Source organism: Octodon degus, unplaced genomic scaffold (genome assembly GCF_000260255.1).
Source record: "Octodon degus isolate 3935 unplaced genomic scaffold, OctDeg1.0 scaffold00089, whole genome shotgun sequence".
In the NCBI taxonomy this organism is placed as follows: domain Eukaryota; kingdom Metazoa; phylum Chordata; class Mammalia; order Rodentia; family Octodontidae; genus Octodon; species Octodon degus.
Window position 1 is genome coordinate 8,640,460 of NW_004524665.1, and position 24,025 is coordinate 8,664,484.

Consider the following 24,025-nt stretch of genomic DNA (forward strand, 5'->3'; position numbering starts at 1 on the left):
GTTCTTAAAGTGGCCTGCTGGCTTCAAGGGTTTCCTGTAACATTAGGTGCTAAGGTAAGAGGCAAGGCTGTGTAGTATGGAGGGCCGGGGTATTCTTGGTGCCCATGGCTCATGACCTACTGCCACCTGGTGGAGACCCAAGTTCGAGTGGGAGGGAAGGGGCTGTTTGGGCAGGCTGTCCAGCTGGGCCCTAGGGACACCTGTCCTAAGGCAGGGTGGCTGGGGGGCATGTGTGTGGCAGCAGTTGCAGGCACCACACATAGTGAGCAGCTCTATTTCTACTCTAGAAATGCTTTGAGGTGGGCAGTGACGTGGCTGCGTGTCCCCATCTGTCATACCTGCAGCTGCCATTTGCAAACTGCTCTGGCTGGGGCTTAAAGCAGCTCCAGCAGGCACCCTACATCTTGCTGGCAACAGAAAGCCACACGGTCAGCTCCGCCAAAGCCTCCAAGGGCAGCTGACTACTGACAGTTGGCTGAAGCTGGCGAGCTAGCCCAGGATGGACCCAAAGCAGTGGAGAAGTCAAGAGGCCAGCTCAGGAGGTAAGTCCCATCCTTTAACACTCACTGCTGCCAATCCCACCTCCTGGTCCTGGCTCTTCCCAGTGTGTCTGCAGGCCTGGGTTTGACCTTTTGCTTTGCACCGATGGTGCTCAAGCCCCAGAAGGAATTGCTGGTGCTGTGCACAGCCATGGCTGAACAGCAGTGCTGAACAGCGGCACAGCACAGCACCGGCCCTTGAGGCCTTCACTGCCTTCACATTTGTGGGTAGAAGGCAGTTTCCCCCAAGAATGCCCTGAGGAGCCTGCCAAAGTGTGCATTTTTCAGCCCTGACACTCATGTACCATCCTTTGACGCAGGGCCAGCCAGCAGGATGCGTACAGGGCTCCCGTGGCCAAGGCTGCAGGCCGTCTCCAGACAGCGCTGTGCAGAGGCTCAGAGGCCAGCCGTGCCGGCTCCTGCCTCCAGAGACCCTACACTGCTTATAAGAGGGAAACAAGCTGGTGTCTCACCGTGGGCAAACCGTGGGGCGCTCCAAAAACAGGGAAATTGGCCTGTCATGTAGAGGGAAAGAGCAGGCAGAAGCTGAAGGGGTTGAACCCCAGGCTTTCAGCCCTCCAGGCACCCTAGCTAGGGCTTTCTGTGAAATACAGGGGGTCTGGACAGGGTGTCATATGTGAGGGCTTGGGGACCCCACTTAGCAAATGACCCTGCAGTACTGGAAAACCTCCCACAGGTCAAGGTCGGCAGGCTGGTTTCAGGCTGGCAGAGGAGGTTCAGAGACACACTGGCCACCTTCCAGGTCCTGCCTCTGCCAAGCACGGCCACAGCACTGGCAGGCCTCCGCCTCTTCCTGCAGTCTCACAGGTGTGCAACATGTGGCAGGACAACGCCTGACACTCCTATCATTTTAAATTCCTACCTTAAAAGTGCCTCGGCTGCAAAGTGGCCAATTCTAATAACCTAAGTCACATACCAAAGTGTTTTGGGACCCCCAGCAATTAGGAGGACCATGCAGCACCCCAGTACCAACCCTAGGGCAAATATGTTCATGCCCACTTCTAGGTTATAGTCCCCACCAGCCACTCTCAGCCTCATGCAGGGGAAGGGTAGCGGCTGCCCCTCCCCGCCAGGGTGCCCAGCCCAGCACTGCGAGCCCGGCTGACCTTCAGCTCCCCCGTGGCCACCTTGAAGACCAGCTCCACCACGCAGCCCACGGCTAGACGAGCAGCCCCCGATGAGTGCACCTCGTTCCAGATGGTGTCGCTGTCCACCTGTGGGAACAACGCGCCGTCAGCGTGTATCCCAAGGGTCCCAAGGGCTGTGCTGAGAGTGAATGCTCTGCAGGCAATGTGCATGCTTGCCCTCCTCAAGGGCCTGTCCTTCTCAGCTGCTTCTGCAGACTCCAGCATGTTGCAAGTGTGGTAAGGTCACCTGCCTTGGACTCCAGAGTTACTCTAACGACTAACACAGTGGAGTGTACGGACCTCCTTAGCTGTCTCTTTACATTTTGGTTTTGTTCTTGGCAGCACTGAGTGGAAAGCTCCAAGCATGCCTGAGAGCTGTCCTGGACTGGGGTGAAGGCTCTGCCCATATGCTTGACTTCAGTGTACAAACAACCTATGAGTCTGTGTCTCCCAGGCCAGGGTGATGGGAGAGGGAGTCTGACAGCCAGTTCTGTGGATGAGGCCCCTGTGGAGGGGCCCTGAGTTAGCCTAGGCTGTCACAGGGGTATGACAGCCTGGGCCAACTCAGCGCCTGAGCAGTCACCCCCAGGGTCCATCAAGTATGAAGTCCTGTGGGGCTGCCTGGGCCTTTCCTGAGAGGTGCCCAACCTGCAGAAAGTTCTGCTTGGCCATGCCTCCACCTTACCTAATTTCCACACAGACTTGCAGACCCACTGTGACCCTTCAGAGGGCCTGAGGGCACTGGGGGCACACTCCCATGCCAAGAGAACCTGTGTGAGCCCTGGTCTGGCCCGGCCCGGCCCAGCCGTAGCTCAGGGGGCTCCTGCACACAGTGAGGCCAGATGGGGGCCAGTCACTACAGTCTCAACGCGTCGCCCCTGGTGGGAGACATTCCTAAGCAGTGCACCAGCAAGGGCTACTCTCTTCAGGGCTCCAGCTGGTGTCCAAACGCCAGAAGGGTGCTGTTAATCCTGTATCCCTGCTCTGAGCACTGGTACCCAGCTCCTGCAGAACAGGCTCTAGTTTCCACCGCACTGAGCAGGCATGGACTAAGGTGACCAGATAAATAGCACTGGCTGGCTGGTTACTTTCCCTGAGGAATCCATTGCTGAAACTCGAAAGTGACAGCTGGTGGAGATTCCACTGGAGGCCCACATCCTCCAGGGCAGCAGGGTCCTGGGCAGGTCAGGCCCACGGTCTACACGGATGGGGTAAAATGACTCAGAAAGTTCCCTCCTAAATCTGAGGGGTCTGGCCTCAGGGCTGAACAATGGCAGCGGGAGGGGATGGCTGGCCACTCTGTCTGCCCTGCGGGTCCTGTGTGCTCTGCTCTCCTGCCACCACAAGTGGGCCTGCCAGGCCTGCCAGGAACAGTGAACAAGAGAATGCTGTGGTCACTGTGCAACCTGCTGACACCCCTGCTGTGGATCCCATGGCCTTGGTGCCCCAGCTCCGGGAAGCAATGTAGGGTGAGGCTGTGGCTCAGGCAGGGGTGTGTGGAGGGGCCACTCTGTCTGCGGCATGGCAATGCAAGGTAACACAGGACTGGGACTGGAGGGAAAGAGCCATTGCCCCCAGTGCGTAGTTCACAGTAAAGACAGGAAAAGAGGTGATGGGAAGGGCTGAGAAGTTCCAGGGGACTTGCAGGGGATGCAGTAAAAACGGTACAAGGTGGGGTGACCTAGTTCTGAGGCTCACAGGAGCCACAGGGCACTAGGGACACTGGGCCCTGGCCACACTCACAGGCAGGGCTGAGGCAGGTCAGGGATCACAGCGAAAACCAGGGATACTGCCCCTCCCTACTTGAGACTGCAATAGTGAGGAGCAGACTAGGCAGAAGTCTGTTTCATTTGGTTTGAAAGAAGGTCAAAATAATTTAAACTCTGTATTTAACAGAACTGAGGAAGGGTTTTTTGACTTCTAACACTGAAATGCCAATTGAAGGCTGCCTCCGGGAAGGTGGACAGCTTCTCTGTCACCTGGCCTCTCATCTAGACAGAAGCGCCCATCCCACACTGGGGCCCAACACCCTGGGGGCAGGCCCCTGCACCGGATAGAAACCTGCAGCCCTGCAGCCACCAAGCAAACCCACACAAAGCCAGGGTGGGGCACCACACGCCCTTGGGCACTGAGGATGTGGGCTGCTTTCTCTGCTTGATCCTGCAGCCACCATCTGCTCTTTCCCCCGTGGGATTCTGCACCCAGATTGAGGGGTGGCTCTGGCCACCTCCTGTGGCTCCGTTCTGGTTTTAATGTTTGGGAGGGGTCTTCTGGGCTAGTTCTGAGCTTGCATTTAGCTTTCATTTGCAAATTATAAATTCTCCCTTGCATGGGCCTGCTGGCTACAGGGTAGTACAAATCCAAATCTTTTTAAGTGTGGCCAAAAACTTGCCCTGAATTAAGAGATTGCAGCCTATTTACAATATAAAATAAAATAACTCTAGGAGTGCTCAGTGTGGTATGAATAAACGCCATTTATTCGCTTTCTGACAGGATAATTTTCAAAGCAGCGATTTCTGTAAAGACTCAGGAAGAAAACAATTTTGTTTCATTTCCATAACAGAATCCAGACCTCGCGCTTCACCCTGGACCTGTGATCACACACTGCAGCTTCACCCTGACAGCTCTTGCTGCCCACTGGCTCCCAGCACCCTGCTTCTGTGACCTCTGCAGGGTCCCTACCGCAGGGGCCACCGTGGATGGTCAGCAGTGCTGTGGCTTGGCTGCTGCCTCGTAAAAGAGGGTGTGGGAGTGTTTGCTGCCAATGCGGCTCTGGAGCCAGGACCCTCATGCAGAGGGAGGCAGGAACGCTAGGATGGAAGGCCTCCTGCTCTCCTATGTGTCTAGCTGACAGCACCATCTGTATGCAAGCCACAGGTTGCCACAACCCAGCCGACAGCTCTGCAGATGGCACACGGCAGTGGTGACATGGTCACTGTCCTGAGCTGGTCCATGGCTCTGGCCTGGAAGCAGACACACAGAAGCACACCCTGTCCTCGACTAGGGCTAGAGCGGGGGAGCCTGTGGGCTGCAGGTGAATCCTGCCTCCCGGCTGACAGTGGGAGCATGCATGTGCGCGGCACCCTCCCGAGGAAGGTGCCTGAGCTTGGCGATCAAAGCTCCTGGCTGCCAGGGCCTTTGAAGCCACACATGGCCGCGTACAGAAAACGCCTGCCAGCAACTGCCCATTGGAGGGAAGGCCAGGGAGACTTCTGTAACTGCTGGGAGCTGAGAACCAACAGCACATTAATTACACACTGAGGAACTACTTACCCCAACGCCACCACAAGGGAGCCTCACGAACACAGAGGTCAGGGAGCCTGTGGGGAAAGGACAGGGTCAGAGGCTGGGCCCCATTGCTCAGCTGGCACTGTGACACACGGGCTGTGGCACAGTTGGCAGTAGGCGTGGCCTCTCCAAATCATCAGCCTTCTCGTGGTGAGGGGTTGGCACTGGGCTTTTGCTGGTGCTCAGTGCAACAGCTGCGGCTACTGTGAACCTTGATGCCCAGACACCAGGCTCCTGCGAGTACCGCCACCGGCGGCACCCAGGCACTGGGCCACAGCCACCAGAGGGCAGGCCTTCCAAGGCTGCGGCTCTCCCAGGCCCTCATTCCTACTCGGGTTGGGCACGGTGACTCTGATGCCCCCACAGCTGTCCCCTGCTCCCCATATCACCAGGGCTCATGCACACCCACCGCCAGGGTGCACCAAGGGGAACTGTGCACCACTGTATGAGCCCAGAATGGACAGAGGGCAGGAGATGAACCCAAAGCCTGGCTGTCACAAAGGCCGAGAGTGCCCGGGGCAATGCGCAGATGTGGCTTGTGGCGTCCTTCAGGGACCAGCCTGGTCAGCACGGCAGGGAGGCCCACTCGCTCTCCGCCCACCTGCCCTGAACACCCCTGCTCTGACCTCAGGGACCTGAGCACTGGAATGGGCTGCCCAGTGGTGCAGGAAGAAAGCAGGCCTGGGGCTAGTGGCGCCTGACCAGGTGGACAAGGCTGGCGCTTCCTCATCTCAGTGCTAGGCCAGAGCCCAGGGAGTGGTGGCACAGAAGGGGTTGGGAAGTGCTGGCTTGTTCCCACCAGGTGTGACACAGAGCACTGACGTGGGCCCAAAGCTCTGGTCTCCCCATCCTACACAACAGGAGTGTCTGCATCGGGAGATCAGGAGTGCTGCCCGTGGGTGTGGCTGGGGGTGGCCTGTGCGGGCCGCGGCTCAGCTGGTACAGCATGTGGCTGGCTTGGGGTGGCACATGCGCAGGCCAGCCCCTGTAGCGTGGTGTGCATGTGGTGGAGGAATCTGCGCAGATGGGGCGCCCTCGGCTCAGGCACACATGCACTGAGAAGGCCTCCCCCTTCCCTGCTGCCCTCAGTTCCCAAGCTCATGCCCACAAGAGCAGCACCATGGCTGGGCCTCCCTTCACATACAGGACCCTCTAGTCCCACCCAGGCTGGCACCACTGCTTGCCCTTCTCCCCCGACACAAGCCTCCAAGGCTTGGGCCCCATTTTCTGTGGAGGGCACAGCTGCCCAGAGCTCCTTGGAGTTAGGTGGTGAGGCCGGGAGGAGGGTAGCACAGGTCCTGCCAGTCGGCTGATGGCCTGCTTGTCGGCTATGGCCATGGTGGCACTGCCTCGAGGCATGGGTGCAGGGAACTGGAATGTGGCCCTCCCATCAGCCTCCACGCAGGAGCAGGGTCGTGAGGAGGGTGCAGAGCTTGCTTTTTCCTGGTCACCTGTGCACGTGCATGCATGCATTTGTGCATTCCAAGATGATGTCCACGGCTCTGTGCGAGATGGATTCTCCTCACAGAGATAGTCAGAAACATCCATGCTCAAAGGCTCTGTGAAGGTGGAGCTGGCCGCTGCCTCAGCCCAGGACTGCTTCCACCCGTGCCGCGCTTCTGACTTTTCCCCTCCTTGGAACGCGTTGCACTTTTTCCTTTGCGCTGTGTGCTGTGGGACGTCATGTTTTCTCTCTAAGGATCTCGACGACGGTGCTTGTCCTGACACCCCGCCTGTCTGGCCTCCATCCTCAGCTCCTCGTGGACGCCTGCTCATGACGGCCTACAGAGTTCACTGCTCGCAGCCATGCTGCAACAGGGACTCACTCACTGTGAGCCTTGACATAGGGACCTGCAGTGACTGTCCTGTCATGACCCGTTGGCTGATCCCACAGTGGCCTCCTGCTACAGGGTAAGGGTGGGTGTCCAGGGAGCAGAGGGTAGGGGAAAGGGGGGTTGGTATCTAGCCCAGGGAGCCTTGCTGTGCCCATTATGGAGAAGGAGCAGCTGCCCAGGATTGCAGAGCCCGGTCCAGGGCTGGAGAGAAGAGGCCCTGGCCTCCTTCCCACTGTGAGCAGCCCTGGCTCTCTGCAGTCACCGTCCCCAAGCTGTGGGGGCTAGAGGCCCACTTCCTTGCCTGATGAGGCTGGAAGCCACCAAAGCTTGCTGCTATCTACCCTCTTTCCTTTCTCCCAATGTCTGTTTACGCGGGTCTGCAGGCAGTGGGACACAGGAAGTAGCGTGACACCCCAAGGCTGGTGCCTACCCATGGCCTCACGGCTCAGGAGAGGACGAGCAAAGAAGCATAGAAGGAATGATGACATGTGGCTAGGGAGGGCAGGGGAACATACCCCCAGGCAGTCTGCCTGACACAGGTCTGGCACACAGCAAATGTTCCACAAGCCTGCATGCCGCCTGCAGGCCCAGCCATGCCCACCCGCTGTGCTGGCCGTGACCCGTGGCCCCTGCCTAGGGGGAGTGCTGATGGGAAACACTGATCAGGACACATGCTGGTATGAGGCGGCTGCCTCTGGGGAGAACAGCGCAGCTGAGAAGGTGGCCTGTGGAGGTCCCCCCACATCCATGTCCTGGCAGCCTAAGCCTGGTCCTCACCTCTGCCAGGAGCTGGCACTGTCCCTGGGTCTCTCCCAAGGAGCGCATGGGCCTCGCCCCCCACTCTGCAGCTCTGGAGCCCACCGAGACTGAGGCATTTGTCAAGCTCCACCTGCCCTGCTGAAGACCCTGGGATGAGATGGGGATGCCCTTGCTACTGCTCCTCTCGTAGCCGAGCTTTCCCCTGCACCCACGTACACGGGGGCTGGCTTCCAAGCCAGAGAACTCAGCAGCCTCTGCTCATGGCTGATATTCAGGTGCCCCCTCCCGGAGAGGGGAGGTCAGGCTGAGACACCGGGCTTCCCCTCAGCCTTGCCCCGGGAACCCTGGAGTGGCCTTCAGAGCAGGACCCTGTGCAGCCCCTGGCAGGTAGACCTGCTGACCAGAAGCCATGAATCAGGGTCCCCAGGCTGTTCTGCACCTACAGCCTGCACAAGGTGCTCAGCCAGGACCAGCTAAGGATGCAGGGTGGGCGGAATCTTGGCCAGCTCTGCAGAGCCTGGCCCACCTGTGGCAGGGCTAGCCCGCAGGGCCATGGGCTGGAAACACATGGTGAGAGCAAACCCAGTGGGGAATCTAAGGAAGACTGAAATACCTAGAAGCTTCTTACTGTCCAGCTTCTGCCTGTTGAGGGGGTTTGTGCCATAGAGCAGTGTGTGGGCCTCCGAGTGCACTGTCTGCAGCTCTTCCAAGGTGGCCTTCCGTCCACGGACACACTGTGGAGACAGCAGAGGAGAGCACATCTCCATGTCAGCTGCTGTTTCAGCTCCACAGCAGATACAACCACCTGAGGGAGACTCAGCTCGACACAGGAACACGCATGGCTACTGGGTTGTTGAAAAACACAAAGCAAACACTGCCTGGCACAATACTTAAAGAACATTTTAAAAATTGTTTTGAGGACTTGCACTTTAAGCGTAGCTTTGAAAATCATTCAAGAAGAGAACCACAGTCTCTGACATGCTGCCAGTCGCTGTCACACAGGTGATCTGGCAACCAATTATCACAGTGGCCCTCAAACAGCTGACCGCTGCCCCAGGCAGCATGTGCTGGCCTTGCCAGCTCCTGGTTCAGTTCCTGGGGAGCCAGAGCCCACTGCCCTTGGCACACTGCAGCCCAGTATGGGGACCCACGTCAGGAGCACAGGCCGGCACACTCGGGAGGCTGCCACTGCCCACTGTGATCTGGAGGACCATGTCTTAAGTAAAAAGGCTGTTTTCATGTCCACCTCAGAAATTAAGAGAAACATTGCCATTTTCAGTTGAGCTGTTTACTTAAGTGCTCAGAAGGGCAGTGGTTTGGACATGAGGTCCAAGCCAGCAGCCCCCGCAGCCAGCTCCCACAGCCCTAATGGTGCAGGGACTCGCATGCACGGCCCTGATGCTGGCCGTCACCAAGGCTCTAGCCTCGTTCTGACCACCTGCCCAGCCTAGCGCTCGCTTATTGCAGGCCTCAGGGTCTGAGCCTGGGGTTGTGCTGGTGCTCGCTCTTATGGAGTGCCCCTGCAAGGCACATAGTGCAGTAGGTTTCCCTGTGCAAGGCAGGCACCCCAGGGCAGTGGCCCTGACTGGGGAATGCGACAGTGCCAGGCACGTCTATGATCCTCTCAGCAGACACAGTAGGGCCCGGGCCATGTCCTGTCTGGCCAAGGTCCAGTGTGCCATGCTCGGAGAGGCTTGTAGGGACACAGCTGTCATGGCATGTGGCCCCAAGTACAGCCATGAATATGAACAGCAGGAGAAGTGAGCGAGGTCATCCGTGGAGGCCAGGCTCTTGGATGAGTTGAATTGGAGCGAGCCATCTTAAGTTAGACCAGAGGCGGAGCTCCTGAAGTAAATGCTAACATGAGTTAAAGAGGAAGAACAAGAAAATCCATCTTTACAGACGTTTCAGACAGACAAAACAGAATGCTGAGACAGTGGGGCCACAGAGTCCCACAGGTCCACACCTGGCCCGGGGACACTGCCACGCCGGGGCCAGGCTTCGGCCTCACTGCTGTCCAGGCAATGACCACAAGGCTGTCAAGCAATCAGACCCAGGCAGCTCTGCTCTGCCATCTCAAGAGGAATGGCCCTGGCTGGGAGCCTGGCGCATACTGCCCTGGGCTGAGTGCGCAAACAGAGCCCCTGCCTGGTGGAGGAGGGCAGCGTACCCAGGATAGCGCCTGCCCTGGCATTTCTAGCTGTGCCCGAGGCCCCCTGAAGGCCTCATCTCTCCAGGGTCCTGTGGCCCCACTCGGGGCCCAAGTCCTCCATTCAATGGTTGCCTGTGCTCTTCTCGCCACACTCCTGCCTGGTTCCTGCTGGCTTTTCTGGCTGAGAAATGGCCTCTAAGTGCCCCGGCCTGGATGGCCTTCCCGGGAAGGGAGAGATGGAGCAGAAGACAGGTGTGAGGGCACCTCGAGAACCCCACGGGTGGCTCTGGGAGGGAGGGTGTCAGGCCCAGCCCATGTGGCTGGCAGCATGCAGGGATGTCCCTCACAGCCCTGTGTGTTGGACGATGCTGCCCCCAGTGGCACAGCTGTCCCCTGGCCCAGCACTACTGGTCCGGGCGTCACTCTCCTGGGGAAAGTATTTCAGAAGAGGTGTGGGCTGGGCCCTGGGCCCTGTCACCTGAAAGTGAGGTATCTCAACTAGAAGTGGCAGAGAAGACTGGCCAATCTGGAATACTCCAGCTTGTGTAAGGGGAAGGGGGAAGGGTGGGGATAGGAGTTGGGCAGGAGGAGGCAGCAGGGCTCAGAGGGGGTCCACACGCCATAGTAGTGTGGGCTACAATAGCCCGGCCAGGTGGGAGCAGTTGCTCTGGGACACAAGAGGACCGATCTCTCCAGTTTGTGGGATTGCTGGTACAGGTGTGGGGTTGGGGGGGGCCCTCCTTTTGTAGACACGCCAGTGTTCCACAGTGGGACACAAGGCTGTCTGGGCCACCAGGCCATCAATACTCACTACCCCGTGGCTGAATGCACCTAGGCAGAGGGCTCCAGTGGGGCTGGAAGGAACAAGGGCCTCCATTTGAGCTTCCTGTCTCGTCTCCTGTCCAAGGGCCAGCCTGGCCATCCTCGCTGCCAGGCTCAGGGAGTAAGGCCTGGCCAGAAACAGCACCATGAGACCTGTGTAGGGTTCCAGGGGGAGAGGGGACGAGAACCAGAACAGGCTCAGGGTAGCTGGCCTGCCCGGTTTGCTGCTCGGCTGTCACTTCATGGGGACGCACATCTGCAGGGGCTGCGGCCCAGGCTGGCATGCAGCCTCTGGGTGAGAGTGCATACTTCAGTGGGCAGCCAGTAGGCTGGGTCCGAGCCACTTTCTGGTGGCCCCTGAGCTACAGCGGTCCGAAGGGCAGTGACCTGGACATCCTGGGCAGCAGCCGAGTGCAGGAGGGAACCACTTCCTGAGGGTGATGACAAGGGAGGGAGGGTGGTTGTATAGGGGGCCGACGAGGTGTCAGAGGGTATCAATCGGGGAAGGATGCCAGAGAGTCGGATGTAGGCTCTCGGGAAGGCAGCTTTGTACTGTATTATGGTTTGTCTAGCTGTCCCCCCAAAGCCTCATGCAGTCATTGGGGGGGGGGACTTCTAGAGTTTGAGATTAACTCATGATTCACTGGGATTCTGGGTCTTAGTACTGCTGGGATTATGGGTGTGAGTGCTACACCCAGCCTGGGGTGGAGAGCCTGAATGTGACACAGAAGACAAGAGACTTCTCTCTCTGCTGTCACTGCTGTTACTCCTCCATTCTGCTCTTGCTGTTTGCTGCTCCCATGAACAGCTGCCCTCTGCCATGTGCCACTCTGCCTTGGAGCCAGCTGAGTGTGGACTGAAACCTCCAGTAACTGTGAGCTAAATAAACCTTCCTTCATTTTGGATGTCAGGTATTTGTCCCAGCAATGAGAGAAGAGTCACTGAGACAGGTCGGGTCATGGCTGGGAGGTGGCCACCTGGCCCTGGGGGCAGTGGTGCCGAGTGGAGGGCCTGGGAGGTGTGCCTGGAGGGGGTGAACAAGTGGGTTCCACACCTGGCCGGCTGCCCTCTCCAGACCTGCTGCATGTATTTCCCAGAGAACCCAGAGCCAGTTCTTTTCTTCATCAAGTGCCAGTCCCACGAAGTCTGCTTCCACAACAGAAGCACAGGGCACGGGCTACCACAATGGAGAGCTGGGAGGTGCTGGATGGGGTCCTCTCAGCCCTTCCAGTGGGAGCCACACTTGCCCCCAGGGGTGGCCCTGGGTGACCGCTGCATTAGGAGCACAGCACAGGCTGCCCACCCTGCTCTAGCCCCTCACCTCACACTTGCTGCGCAGGCCGGTCTCCTGCAGGCGGGACCAGATGCTTTGGATCCTCCCTGCGTGCTCGGGGTGGCTGTTGGTATTCCCACAGGCGCACTGGTGCTTCAGCATTAGCGTGTCATACACGAGGCCTGCGGAAAGGCGGGGCCAGGTCACGGGCTGCTGTGCAGGATATCTCAGGCCCCCAGGAGCATGTGCCACATGCACACAGGGCAGGTCAGCGGGCACTAGCTCTGGGGGACATCTGGCCGCTAGGAGGAAGAGGTGCAGGTCCCTCAAGGGCCACGTCAGTTGGTCACGGGCCAATCTCTGTGTGAGGTTGTTCGAGGACTCTGTGGCCAAAAGGATGCAGTGCCAGAGTGCTCAGAAACTCCGAGAGTACTGGTGGGACCTACACATGGACCTGCTACAAGCACACACGTCACACACACCCAGGAGGGCTTGCCCTGTGGGGCCAGCACACCTGCTCTCCAAGGTGGAGCTAGAGTCACTGGGCAGGGAATGGGAACCCTGGGCAGGCAGGGCACTGACAGGGCTGTGGCAGCAGATGGTTGCTGGGTCCATCCCTTATGCTTCTGACCCTGGAGTGGCTCTTCCTGTTCATGCTTCCATGCCCAGGAAGAGGAGGTCAGCCTGGCCCAGGTTGAAGCCTGGCCCTGTGTGTCCCTTCTTACACCTTCCACCTTGATCTCTTCTGTGTTGTGCTAATGGGAACTGGTCACGTGGCCCTAGAGGCTTTGGGTGCACTAGCAGAGCTAAGTGCTGGAAGATGAGACTTCTGGGAAAAGGGAAAAAGGCAGCAGTGTGGGTGGTGGGTGTGGGTGTCAGTCGCACTGGTCAGATGTTACACTCAAGAGTTTGTGATGGTCACGTCCGTACTCATGCACAGGTGCACACTGCCCACATCTGTGCGTGGACACACACATGTCCTGTCCCCTCTGCAGTCAACAGGCCCCAAGAGGAGCTTCCAGGGCAGCTTCTGGGCCACACGGTGCAGCTCTGGACGCAAGGAGTGCAGCACTGGGTGTGGGCAGGACACAGGTGGGCACAGGGGTGTCTGTGAGGAGTCCCTTCTGTTTCACTTGCCCATCAGCTAGCAGAGGCATCAAGGGTGGCACTGGCCCTTTCCTCAGTTCCCTGCCCATCTGCCTCTGTAGGGAAAATGTGCTCATTCATCAATGAGGATGGACCTGGAAAGGGCACCAGCACAGCGGGCCCCTGGAAGTTGCCTGTCACTGCCACAGGGTGAGTTTGCTTGCCGTGGAGCTGGGGTCACCCTGCCCCGAGTGGGGGTCTGTGGTGCAGGCTGCAGAAGTTACCCAGCTGGCTCTGTGGCCTTTTGCAGCTTTCTTCCTACTTTTTTTTTTTTTCTGAAAAGCATCTCTTTAATTTTGGGATAATTACTGCCAAAGTTTTTCTCTGAACAGGAGCAGTGTCCCAAGATTGGAGAGCTGAGGCGTCTTTGGGGCATGCAGAACAAGATGCTTTATGAGGCTTGTGAAGAATGAGTCACTCTATGTACATAATGTTCTTCTTTATGTGTCATTAAAAAGAAATACAAGCTCAGAACACCAAGGACAGCTATCCCAGCTTCCAGCTTGTCCCCCGTGGCAGTCCAGAGAAGTCACCTTTCTCTGCCAGGAGCTGGCCTTGTCTGGCTCTGGAAGCCGAGGGGCCCCAGTGTCAAGTGTCCAGCCTCCACTGCCCAGGCTGCATGGGCACCATGCCCCTCCTGAGCTCTCGCCCTCAACACCTTCCAGGCCAAGGCTAACCTGCTGTTGGCCATCCCTGGTCAGAGCAGGAAGCGTGAGTGATCTAGGATTCTCTGGGAGAAGAAGTGGCCTTCTCAGTCCGTGTCTGACCTTTAATGCCAGCACAGCCTGTGGTCTCAGGGCCTCAGACACCCTCTGAGAGGCAGCATTACCTGTGGTGAACCTCGGCTTGCTGGGGGGCTCCTGGACAGTCACCGGGAAGGTGGCAGATGCTGGGGAGGACTGTGCCCGGGACAGAGGCCGATGGCTGCTGAAGGACACAGGAATGCCTGCAGCCTCCATGGATGCCTGGTAGGTCCTCAGCTGGTGGATCCGCTGCTGCTCCAGCAGGAGCGCTTGCTATGGGGAGAGAACGGCTGGCTGTTGCCCAGACCCTGCTGCCTGGCCCATGGGCACGGTCACACATATTCGCTCACTCAGCCGGACGGGCCCTGGGCTGCCTCACAACCACTCCTGAGCAGATGGAGCACAGGGTTTGCCAGGCGCGGCCCTGCCTGGAGTCACGCAGCCTGTGCAAGGCGGATGGCAAGCACCACGCCACGCTGCACCACTGGCTGCTGAGGGTGCTGCCGAGCAGTCTGCCTGGGTTCTGTGGAGAGTGCAGCACCAACTGGCAGCCTGTGTGCAAGGGTGTGGTGAACCCCACTGGGTCCTCGGGATGGGGAGCCCCTGAGGGAGAGGAGACCTCGAGAGCCTTCCACAAAGGTAGGGTGAGTCCTGCCCAGCCCTCCCAGGTCTGCCCTGAAGTCTGCAGAAAAGCACCTTCTAAGCAGGGCTTCCAACTTGCTCACTGGCTAGCCCAGTGCTTCAGCTCAACGCCAGCTGTACTTTCCTCTAGAACTTAGCAAATGTCTGCTAGATCTGCCAGCAGTCTCACGTGAGCTGGTACAATGCATCTGGGGCTGAGCATCGTACTGGCTCTCAGTGTCCAACTCATGCCATTTTTCTAGACCTTTAAGTCTGGTCACTTGTACCTCCTCGGCCCCCAGGGGTTTCGGCTTTCTGATCGGCTTGCCTATCTCTGTAATTTACCAACAAATCAGGCTCCCTGTCTCTCCCCAGTTCACATGCATCTGTGTCAGGTCTACAGGTCTGCAGGGACACCAACCTAATGGACAATGCCTGCTGGGGGGCAGTACACTGACACTTGCAGAGGACAGTATGCAGGACATGTGACACAAGGGAGTCCTGTCAGCTAGAGGACAAAGACCAGGCCCCAGGGTGCCATCAGTGCCTGACCACCCCCCTGCCAGGGGGCACCTGTCTGAAGAGCAGCTCCTGCTCGGAGGGCGGGCGCTGGCCAGGATCTGCTTCCCGCTCGGGCTCCACCTCCTCCTCCTCGCTCTCGATGGGCTCCTGCTTCACCTGCACGGCCAGCGCATGTGCCTCTTTCTGTCCTGGGAGGCGATCCAGGTAGGGCTCATCCAGCAGGGCCTGGTGCTCGCGGAGCTCCTCCTCTGTCTCCTCGGGGTGGCTCTCAGGTTGCCGGGCCGGCTCACTGGGTTTGGGGATTATCTGCAATGCGGAGAAAACAAAGGAAGCTTGGATCTTGGTCTGCAGACCATAAGAGGTTCTTCATAGACTTGGCACTTGTGGTAAGGGCCTGAGACACAGGGCCACCTGGGACTTGGCCTGGCAGGAGCCACCCAGCCTGGGGCCTGGATGCTCTACATGTCATGGAGCAGCCCTCAGCAAGGCTGAGGCTCAGGGAAGGGAAGGATTGCAGCCTGGGTCTAGTGCATGCTCTCGCAGACGTGGAGAGAAGCCTAGAGCAAGCTGCATGTGAATGCACCATGGAGAGTACAGGGTGCCTGGACTGAGTCCAGGCCCTCAGCCAAGCTGTGCAGGAATGTGCCCTCCCTCAGCAAGCTACCCAGCAGGACACACCGTGCACTGGCCAGAGCCTGGAGGCCCGCTCCAAGCAAGGCCTATCCTAGAGGGCTGGCTGCAGAGATGTGGTCAGTGTGAAGGCCCACCTGAACTGCGCTCTGCTCTGCCAGCTGAGGAAGGACACCTGAAACTCAAGGCCCAAAACTGAAGATGCCCCTGAACACAGTGCCTGCTACACAGCCCCATGCCCCTCGGCAAGTCTGCACTGCTGTTGAGAAGGATCTGTCTTTTGCAGACTGGCATCCCGAGGGAGTGGCTCTAGGTTGCCCAGGTCTTCAATCACAGCTCATCTGCATTTTACGAACTCTTCATGAACTTGCTGCTGCCCCTCTCCCCCAAACCTGAGGCCAGGCTCAGCAGATCTCGGCTGTGAGATCACTGCTCCATCACTTGTCCAGGGCCTAGCCTAGATACAGTGGTAGAGACACCATACAAAGCAGCAGAGTGCTTGCCTCTCTGAGCTAGGAGATGTGAGAGAGTTCAGATGTGCTGAGGGGATCTGTCATTGGGTAGCCCCGACTTTGGACTCTGAATGTATGTCCTGCCACCCAATCCTGGGGAGGCAGGTGCTAATCATACATGGCTGCTAGCTGTACAGGATGTGAGCAACAAGGGCAGACAGTGCCAGGATCCCTGAGTTCAGGATAGTGCAGCTGGGAAAAACCCGAGGTCACAGAGGCAGAGCCTGACGCAGAGCAGGACATGAGGATGCTGGTCCCTGCAAGAATGTGTAGGTTCCAGTGACCAAGCGCACAGCACATACATGCGAGCAGCACAGGCAGCAGCAAATAGGGCACACCCCTGCCTGGCCTGGAGAGCAGAGCGTGTGGGAGGGTCTGCTCACTTCTCTGCTCCTGATCTCAGTGGCAACCCCCGCCCAAAGAGCCAGGAGAAACCTATTTCAAAGAAATAAGCTGATGACCCATACAGCTGCTTGTGCACATGAGGGTTTGCTGAGGTGCGGCCTGTAGCACACTGCTGTGGAAGAACAGCCAAGGACAGAGCCTCTGGGGAGTGCAGAAAGCTCCAGAGAAGGCAGCAAAGAGATCTGTGAGGGAGGCGGGCGAGGTAGAGGGCGGCAGCAGGGGCTGGCAGTACCCCATGCCTGGAGCAAGCGAGCTGGAGGGCGTAAGTGGGAAGATGGGGCCCTGGTGGAAAAGGCCAAGTGTGCACCCTGGAGAGGACCCAGCAAGACCTATGAGCTACCCACTATGAGTGTGGGTCTGGGAGACAGACCAGGCCAAAGAGAAGAATGATCAGGAAGGAACAAAGATGGGCTAGGACAGATGCTGGGCACTGGAGAAGGCCTGTGGAAGCCACCCCCTTAGACACGAGGGTACCATGGGGTAAGGGGCAGGGGTGCTCTCCCTGTCACAGACACTAGCAGTGGGGCTGGGCAGCCTCTGCGAGTGCCCCCACCCACGGCGACAGAGACCGGGGAAGGGAGGCCAGTGGGGTGGGCCCTTCACGCAGAGGAAATGGGTCATGGCAAAGCAGAGATGGTCATGGCATGGAGCTAGTTTGTGTCTTTGTGAAAGGAGGGTGGCCATATGCTGCTCCCTGTTTTTATGTCTCAAACCTAAAGAACAGAACGTGAGAAAGTCCCAGATGCCTTTGGCCCAGCTGTCTGCAGACAGGCTTGGAGTTGGCCGCTCTTCCTGCTTCGAGTGCAGCTGCCCCTTCCTGACCAGTCACACCCTTTGTGGCCCTTCTTTGGCGGGACAAGGGTCCCAGTTGTCTTTTCAGCTTCATTCCTCTGGCGGAGGATCGCAGGGCCTTTCTACCTTTTGAAGAGGTCAGGCATGCTGCGCTGAAACACCTGATTCAGAAGAGGGTCATTTCCCATGTCAGACTTAGGAGGGTGAAGGTATCTCCAGCAGGGTGGCAGGTGGAAGTGTCCTCCCATGCCTTGGTGAGGAGGCTCTTGGCAGACGTCCTTTCCACACCCACAGCGCTGTGGTGGTGGCTGGGGACTTCCCTGTGGGGAGGGAGGTGCGGTGTGCTGACGGCGACCTGCAGCTTGGCTTACTGTTATATGTGACAGAGCCTTGGTCTTCCCTTTTTAATTTCCTGGTCTCTCCTAAATTACAAGGCTTCCACTTCCGGGATAGGTTCCTGGCTTCCTCTTCCAGGGTCCCTGAAGTCCTTCAGGTATGTGTGTGTGCATGTGCATGCACGTGTGTGTATGTAGGGGTGGCAGTGGAAGAGCCAGGCCCAGCAACTGCTCTGGCTCTCAGGATGTCCATGAGAGGGGACCCTTTCATGGAGGGGGTGACAGGGGTGCTGGCTCCTGCCAGGCCGTGGGCAGATGCTGGGCTATTTCACATTGGAGGTGCAGTGGGGTCTCAAGGAGGCCCTGGCTCTGCCAGGCTGCCCTCCAGAGGGTGTCTGGGAACAAGGCCACCGAGGCAGTGTGGTCACCTGTCTCGGAGCCTCACCTGTGAGGAAGAGTAGACTGCAGCCTACATGCCAGGCCTGTGGGGCTCAGCATGGCAAGGTGCAGGTGTGGCTGGCCTCCCTCAGCCAGGGCCCACAGAAGCCTGTCTCTGTCTCTCTCCTTCGACACTGTGCTCTCTTCTCCTGTGCCCAGTGCAGCACAGCCAGCCAGCAGGGAGGCAGCAGCACGGGCACAAGTTCGTGGTTCTCCAGGCGTCATGTACCTCCATATTTGGAACAATATACTGTCAAATGACAGCCTGGAGTTCAAGGCCAAGGAAAGCATGCAGACATTTAATAGTGGACACACTCACATTGAGCCCACCCACACGTCTGCTTTTCCATACTCAAAAGTGGGAAAGTCATGTTGAAGGGAAATACCACCCTGAGGGCACCGGAGTCAAGTGACAGGGCTGTGGACAGAAACTGGTGAAAAAGTCACTTTTAACTCCAGCGGTAGAGACACTTTTACACATGCTTTTCTGGTAGAGTAAGAAAGGGATTTTCCTGACACCAATTCCTGCTTAGGCAATATGACCCTGTGAGGAGGGACAGATGCAGCAGCTGACAAGGGCCACCACCGGGGCATCAGGCCTCACACCCCCATGGATGGCGCGTCACCCCCCCCCAAGGCCCCTCACTGCATGCAGCACAAGGCAGCAATGGGGCTGATACCATCCGCACTGAGGGTAAGGCTGAGTACATGGTGGGCCAGCAAGAACCTGCTGGGGTCCCCACAGTGTCCCACCCAGAAGCAAGCCTTTTGATGGCATCAGCACGGCCCGGCCTGGCCCGACGCTGGTGCAGGTGGGACTAGACAAGAGCACTGTCCTCCCAGGTATCCTGGAAAGCACTGTGTAAGCATCTCAGGCAACTGTCAAGTGCTACTGTTGTTGTTTTTTTCTTCTTTAATCTTAGGGAAGGTTCTACAGGGTGTTCAGGGTCGTAGTGATCCGCCTGTTTACAGCCTCCCAAGAGCTAGGGTTACAAGCACCCAGTCTCAGTCATGGTCTCAGCACACCCCAGGGGCACAGCCGGCATGGCAGGCCCGGGGATCAAACCCCAGGCCCTTGCATCTGCTTGAAGGTGCTTTAATCCACTGAGGTATTTGGCCTACTGTCAAGTGCTACTGACAGACAAGATCCCATGAGATTCCTGGTCTCTGACTCACTCTTGTCAAGAATAAACTACATGTATACGGCTATTTCCTGCCTTCTGCAAACCTCCTACCCTATCACTTAGAGTGCAACAACGAGATTAATAGACCGTGGTGGCACTAGAAAGACAGGTGTGCAAGTGTGTCTGATGCTGGGGTACAGACACTTGGCAGGTGCTCCTTGCCCCAGGAAGGGCCTGTACATGACGAGACAGTGCCCTCACTCCAACACGCACCATGATACCTGCTGTGAGGACCTGCTGCACTGTGTGGCGATCTGATAGTGCAAGGGGACCAGAATAACCTGCCTCCTTGACTGTGCACTCCCCAGTCTGCAGGGAACACACTAGGGTGGATCTGGGTAGAAGCCAGCTGTGGCTGAGGGATGCTTTCTCAGGCAACCTGTCCTGGGCCCTGGCGAAATCAAGCCTGACTGTGGTGAAGAATTCTGAGATCCCCTTCTCTGCTGGAACCAGGGGCTCAAGAGGAGGGACTGGACTAGGCAGTATGCAGGCAGAGGTGCCAAACAGCTAGCATCTGCCCTGCAGGGGCCTGGGGAGGGCCTGCACCTGCTGCAGTGGCTTCACGGGAGCCCTGCACCTGACCTTCCAGCAGCCCCTTCCCTCCCTGCCTATCAGCAGTTCCCTCCTTGGAAAGCAGTAGAGGGCCCTGGCACAGCAGAGGACCTCCCAAAGGGAGAGGACTGGTGAGGCGTAGTTCTGTCTATCTCCAAGCTGGCCATGAGCTCCAGGAGCTCCTTCAGAAGTTCTAGAGTCTAGGTCCTGGTTCTCTTTGGCAACAGCTTTACTGAGACACACAGTAGTTCTCCCTTATCCTTGATGTCCTGTTGTCAGTCAAGGTCCAAAACGTGAGAAAATTCCAGAATTAAATAATGCTGCAGACTAGAATTGCCTTCTGCTCTGAGCTGTGTGACGACATCTCACACCGACCTGCGCTGTCCCACCTGGGAAGAGCACCGGCCTGTCCAGCACATCCCCACTGCACGTGGCAGCTGCTGGCCTGGCCGCCCAATCATCCTGACCATCCCGACATGGTCCTGCTCACACACGGGGCCCAGCATCCTCACTCCTCCAGGCCAGTGCTGAGGGTCTTCGCAAGTGTTCCCCATGGATGATGTAACTTGAGAGCATTTCTATCACCCCAAGGAGGAACGCCATGCCTTTTCCCATACAGCCCTGTGCTGGAGTCTAGTCCCCACTTCCTGTCTCTGTGGGCCTGCCAGTTCTGGATATTTTGGGTGAATTAAGCCACACAACACGTGGTCTTGTGACTGACTGAATTCAGCTGGTGCATGACACTCTACTGACTTGTTGCTGTACATGTCCACTGTGGGCCCCTGACAAGCAACCTGGCTGTGTGCATGTTGGGACCAGGGACAGGCCTGGGCCGCACGGCAATGCAGTGCTCAACCTCCCAAGGGGCTGGCAGGCTGTTCTCACAGCAGCTTGTCTCTCTTCTGTCCTCACCTACCACGTGCTTTCTTCAGGTGCCAGCACTAGATGAAACTTACGCTGGTTGTTTTTGGTGTCCCACAGGCTGTCCACAAAACTCTCTCCTACTCAAGGTGGACCTCTGTCAGTGACGTCCCTCTGTGACGGACATCCATGGAAGGGCAGTCCTCAGTCCCCAGTGGTGTGAGTCCCATAGGTCAGCAGGGGGCCAGTGTGCCCCAGAGCTGGCCCTGCGGGTCACGGCTTTTGTACAGATCTACTTGGTAAGGTCAGGGGCCCTAGAAGAGCGGCGGGCACCACTGCCCGCGCCCTGCCTCTGCCCCAGAGGTGCCCGCAGCACAGAGCTGCTTCATGCGTGGCTGGGCCCGCACCCTCACGCACCTTGCCCATGTGCAGCTGCTGCTGCTGGAAATGCTGCTTGTGCTTCTCCAGGAACTGCTGGTGCTGCTGCTGGATCACCAGGTGCTGCAGGGCCTGCGCGCTCTGGGGGAGTGGTGCCGACTGCGTGCGCCCCAGCGGGCGGTGCTGCCGCAGCTTGTGCATGGATGGGGACACACGGTCCGCGCCGACCAGGGGCTGCGTGTGCAGGGGCAGCGCACCCAGACCTGGAAGACACCAGCCTAAAGATAACATGGAGGAAGAGGCGGTGGAGTGAGGAGGAGGGAGGAGAAGGCTGCTAAGAAACCATGGAAATGATGGTGTCCTGTACCTCCCTGGGCACAGCAAGGGCTGTCGCTCAGCCTCGGGGGAGCAGAGGCAGCGACCAAAAGGTGATGGAGGGTCTACCCCCACCCATGCTAGGCAGAGCGGGGGTCCTGCCTGGGAGGCAGCTCCCTGAGGCCTGCATGGTGCTCCCTGGGGTCACCCAGCTACTGCTGGCTCCATGTCCAGAGCACCTGGGAGAGCAAGGCTGTCCTAGCTTTGCCAGCAGGAGGGGAGCCTGACTTGTAGGCACACAGAGACAAACCTGCCCAACCAGAACCAGGCCACCTATGAAACCCTGACACCACCTGGTCCCATCAAAGGAACATCTGCTGGATCTGGGACTGGTAGGGAGGTCCCAAGCAGGAGGGAGTGGGTCTTCTCCAGGAGCTTGCAAGCAGAGCAGGCATAGACAGAGGTGAGAGCACAGGTACGATGCACGGACAGCAGGACATGGGATGGTGCTGTGGGGCAGGACAGAGCTGCTGATGCACATGAGGGGCCTAGGAAAGGCTCTCCCTTTCACCTTTCTGCTTTGGCCAGCCTGACCAGCCACTGGGTAGGGAAGAGGAAATGAGGCCCCAGTGCAAGGCAATCCAGCTAAGGAGCCAGCGCTTTGGACAGGGAGCTGTGGCCACATGCGCACCCCCTCTCTGAGTCCTCATGTGGCTGGTGAGCCTGTGTTAGATCCTGGGAAGCTTGGGCCCCTGAAGACAGATGCCAGCAACTGGCTCCTCCCTGCAGGAGCACAGCAGTGCCCTGTGGGACCAGAACCAAGGCCATGTGATGCTGAGGAGGACAGGCAGGCTGTGGGGAAGTGAATGTGAAAGGCTGAAGGGCAAGGACAGTCACACAGACTCACCGCCACCACCAGGAGGCCAGTACTGTCCCAGGGGACACGCACCAGACTGCCAGCACCTACCACACAGCTGGGAGACGAGGCACACAGCTGTACGTGCCTCCTCATGTTTCAGTGTGGCTGAGCTCAGGCATTCCAGAACAGACAGGAAGAGAGCCAGCCGTGCAGCATTAGTTCTGGTCCACAGGTTAGATAGAGAAGCACCATTCTCGAGGGCAGCCACAGAAGCTTCCCTATCTGCATGGGCACATGAGGCTGGGGACACCACTTCTGCCTTGATCGGCAGCCCAAAGAGCCAAGTTCTCCAGTGAGACGCAGAAGCCCATGGTAAGAGTGCAGAAGCAAACCCTGCAGACCCACAGGCCAAAGCCACACTGTAGGCCACAACAAGCATCTGGAGCAAGGCACTGGGCAACCGCAGCGAGGTGGTGCTGATGCTACTCTAGCTGTCTATCCCTACCACTGCAACCTGGCTGAGAGCCTGCCATCTAGCCAGACAGCAGCTTGTCCTCATGTCGCTGGCAACAGGCACACCCCCACACTTCTGAAATGTACTTCATGCAGTGGCCCAGCCACTCCTCACTAGTATCCTAGCTTCATGAGTTGTACTTTTCTAAAAAGAACTATGCCTGGAGGGTGTTCTTTACATAAGGTTTGCTAGTAACAGGAATCAACTATCTCTCCAGTTCAGTTATGAGCCTGGAACACTTGCTCAGCTTCACCAACACTGAAACCCCAATCATGTGTCCCAGCGAGCTCCTGGAGAGGTCACATGGCGATGGTGGGGGGTCCAGGGTCCACGTGTATTCTCCCATCCAGCTTTGTAAGAGACCTGGTTATTGCTCTAGTGGATGAGGACGAGTCATGACAGATCCACACACAGCTGGGGATAAGCATCGTTTCTCCACCCAATGCCATGGGGTGCCTACCTGTGACAAGGGGCGTCTGCGTGGGTGGCTGCTCCAGCAGGACCATGTGCTGCAGAAGGGGGTTGTGCGCTGCCCCGCCATCCCGCTCCAGGGGTGAGGCGCCCAGGTAGGGGGCCAGGTGGGTGCCAGGGAAGAGGGAGATCCGCTGTTGCAGGGCTGGGAGGGCGAGCCTCTCGGCATCCTGCTGGGCTGCAGTGCCCTGGAAAGCACAGTCCAGTTGCTCAGGCTGCTGCCGTACCAACAGCCACCCATGTCACGCCACACAGATCCATGGGGCCACTTACTGCGGAAGGGCCTGTAGCAGGAAGTCCCAAGGTGATGTTAGGCAGGGATGGTGACGTGTAGAGAGGAAGTGGGGCAACAGAGGCTTCTCGAGTCACGAGTCTGTGTGCCAAACTGGTCTGGGGACAGAACACACGGTGGCTGTCACACGGGGTCTGCGATGGCCAGGCAGGCGCACCGCCCACAAGGAGAGGATGTGCCGTGCCGCTGCCTTGGAGGCAGCTGGTGCTAGGTGCAGACACTTTGGTGCACAGACGCACCCCACAGCCCAGCCCACTAAGATCACAGCGCACAACGGTGAGGCCCAGCAGCACGCAGTGAGCCAGCACTGCAGAGCACAGCGCCAGGGTGTACACACTCCCATGCAGCTTGCAGCGTACTCCCCAAAAGCGTCCCTCCACTGTCCGGTCTGCCCTCACTTTTTGTCCAGTTTCCTTTCTTAGCACAATGGTGTCAAGAAAATCTTGGACAATTCATTAAAAATAGTTTTTGTAACTGAGAATATCTTTTCAAAGATGACAGCACCAAAGCAGAGACTAAACAGGAAATGGCTGATGAAAGGAAAAAAATCTGCCTTGCACAAGCAGGCAGTGATGACAGTATTAGAGCAAGGTTAATATAGAGAGAGCTTGCAAGTTAAGGAAAAATTAACAAGAAGAA

The 24,025-nt window shown here is 58.0% G+C and overlaps 1 protein-coding gene across 14 annotated transcripts in view; it reads right to left on the bottom strand.

The window, feature by feature from the left end:
• Positions 1 to 24,025, bottom strand: part of Hdac4 (histone deacetylase 4) — a 255,289-nt gene that overhangs the window by 19,130 nt on the left and 212,134 nt on the right. For 9 of the 14 annotated variants that reach the window (XM_023722244.1, XM_023722243.1, XM_023722242.1 and 6 more), the window contains 9 exons: positions 23,368 to 23,484; positions 23,084 to 23,282; positions 20,975 to 21,213; positions 14,900 to 15,154; positions 13,792 to 13,978; positions 11,865 to 11,998; positions 8,183 to 8,303; positions 4,961 to 5,007; positions 1,667 to 1,774 (listed from right to left, as the gene is read on the bottom strand). In XM_023722244.1, coding sequence (XP_023578012.1) covers positions 1,667 to 1,774; positions 4,961 to 5,007; positions 8,183 to 8,303; positions 11,865 to 11,998; positions 13,792 to 13,978; positions 14,900 to 15,154; positions 20,975 to 21,213; positions 23,084 to 23,282; positions 23,368 to 23,484 — 1,407 coding nt within the window. The remainder of the gene's footprint in view (positions 1 to 1,666; positions 1,775 to 4,960; positions 5,008 to 8,182; positions 8,304 to 11,864; positions 11,999 to 13,791; positions 13,979 to 14,899; positions 15,155 to 20,974; positions 21,214 to 23,083; positions 23,283 to 23,367; positions 23,485 to 24,025) is intronic. The other 5 variants (XM_023722248.1, XM_012516041.2, XM_023722250.1 and 2 more) reach the window with 3 other exon arrangements.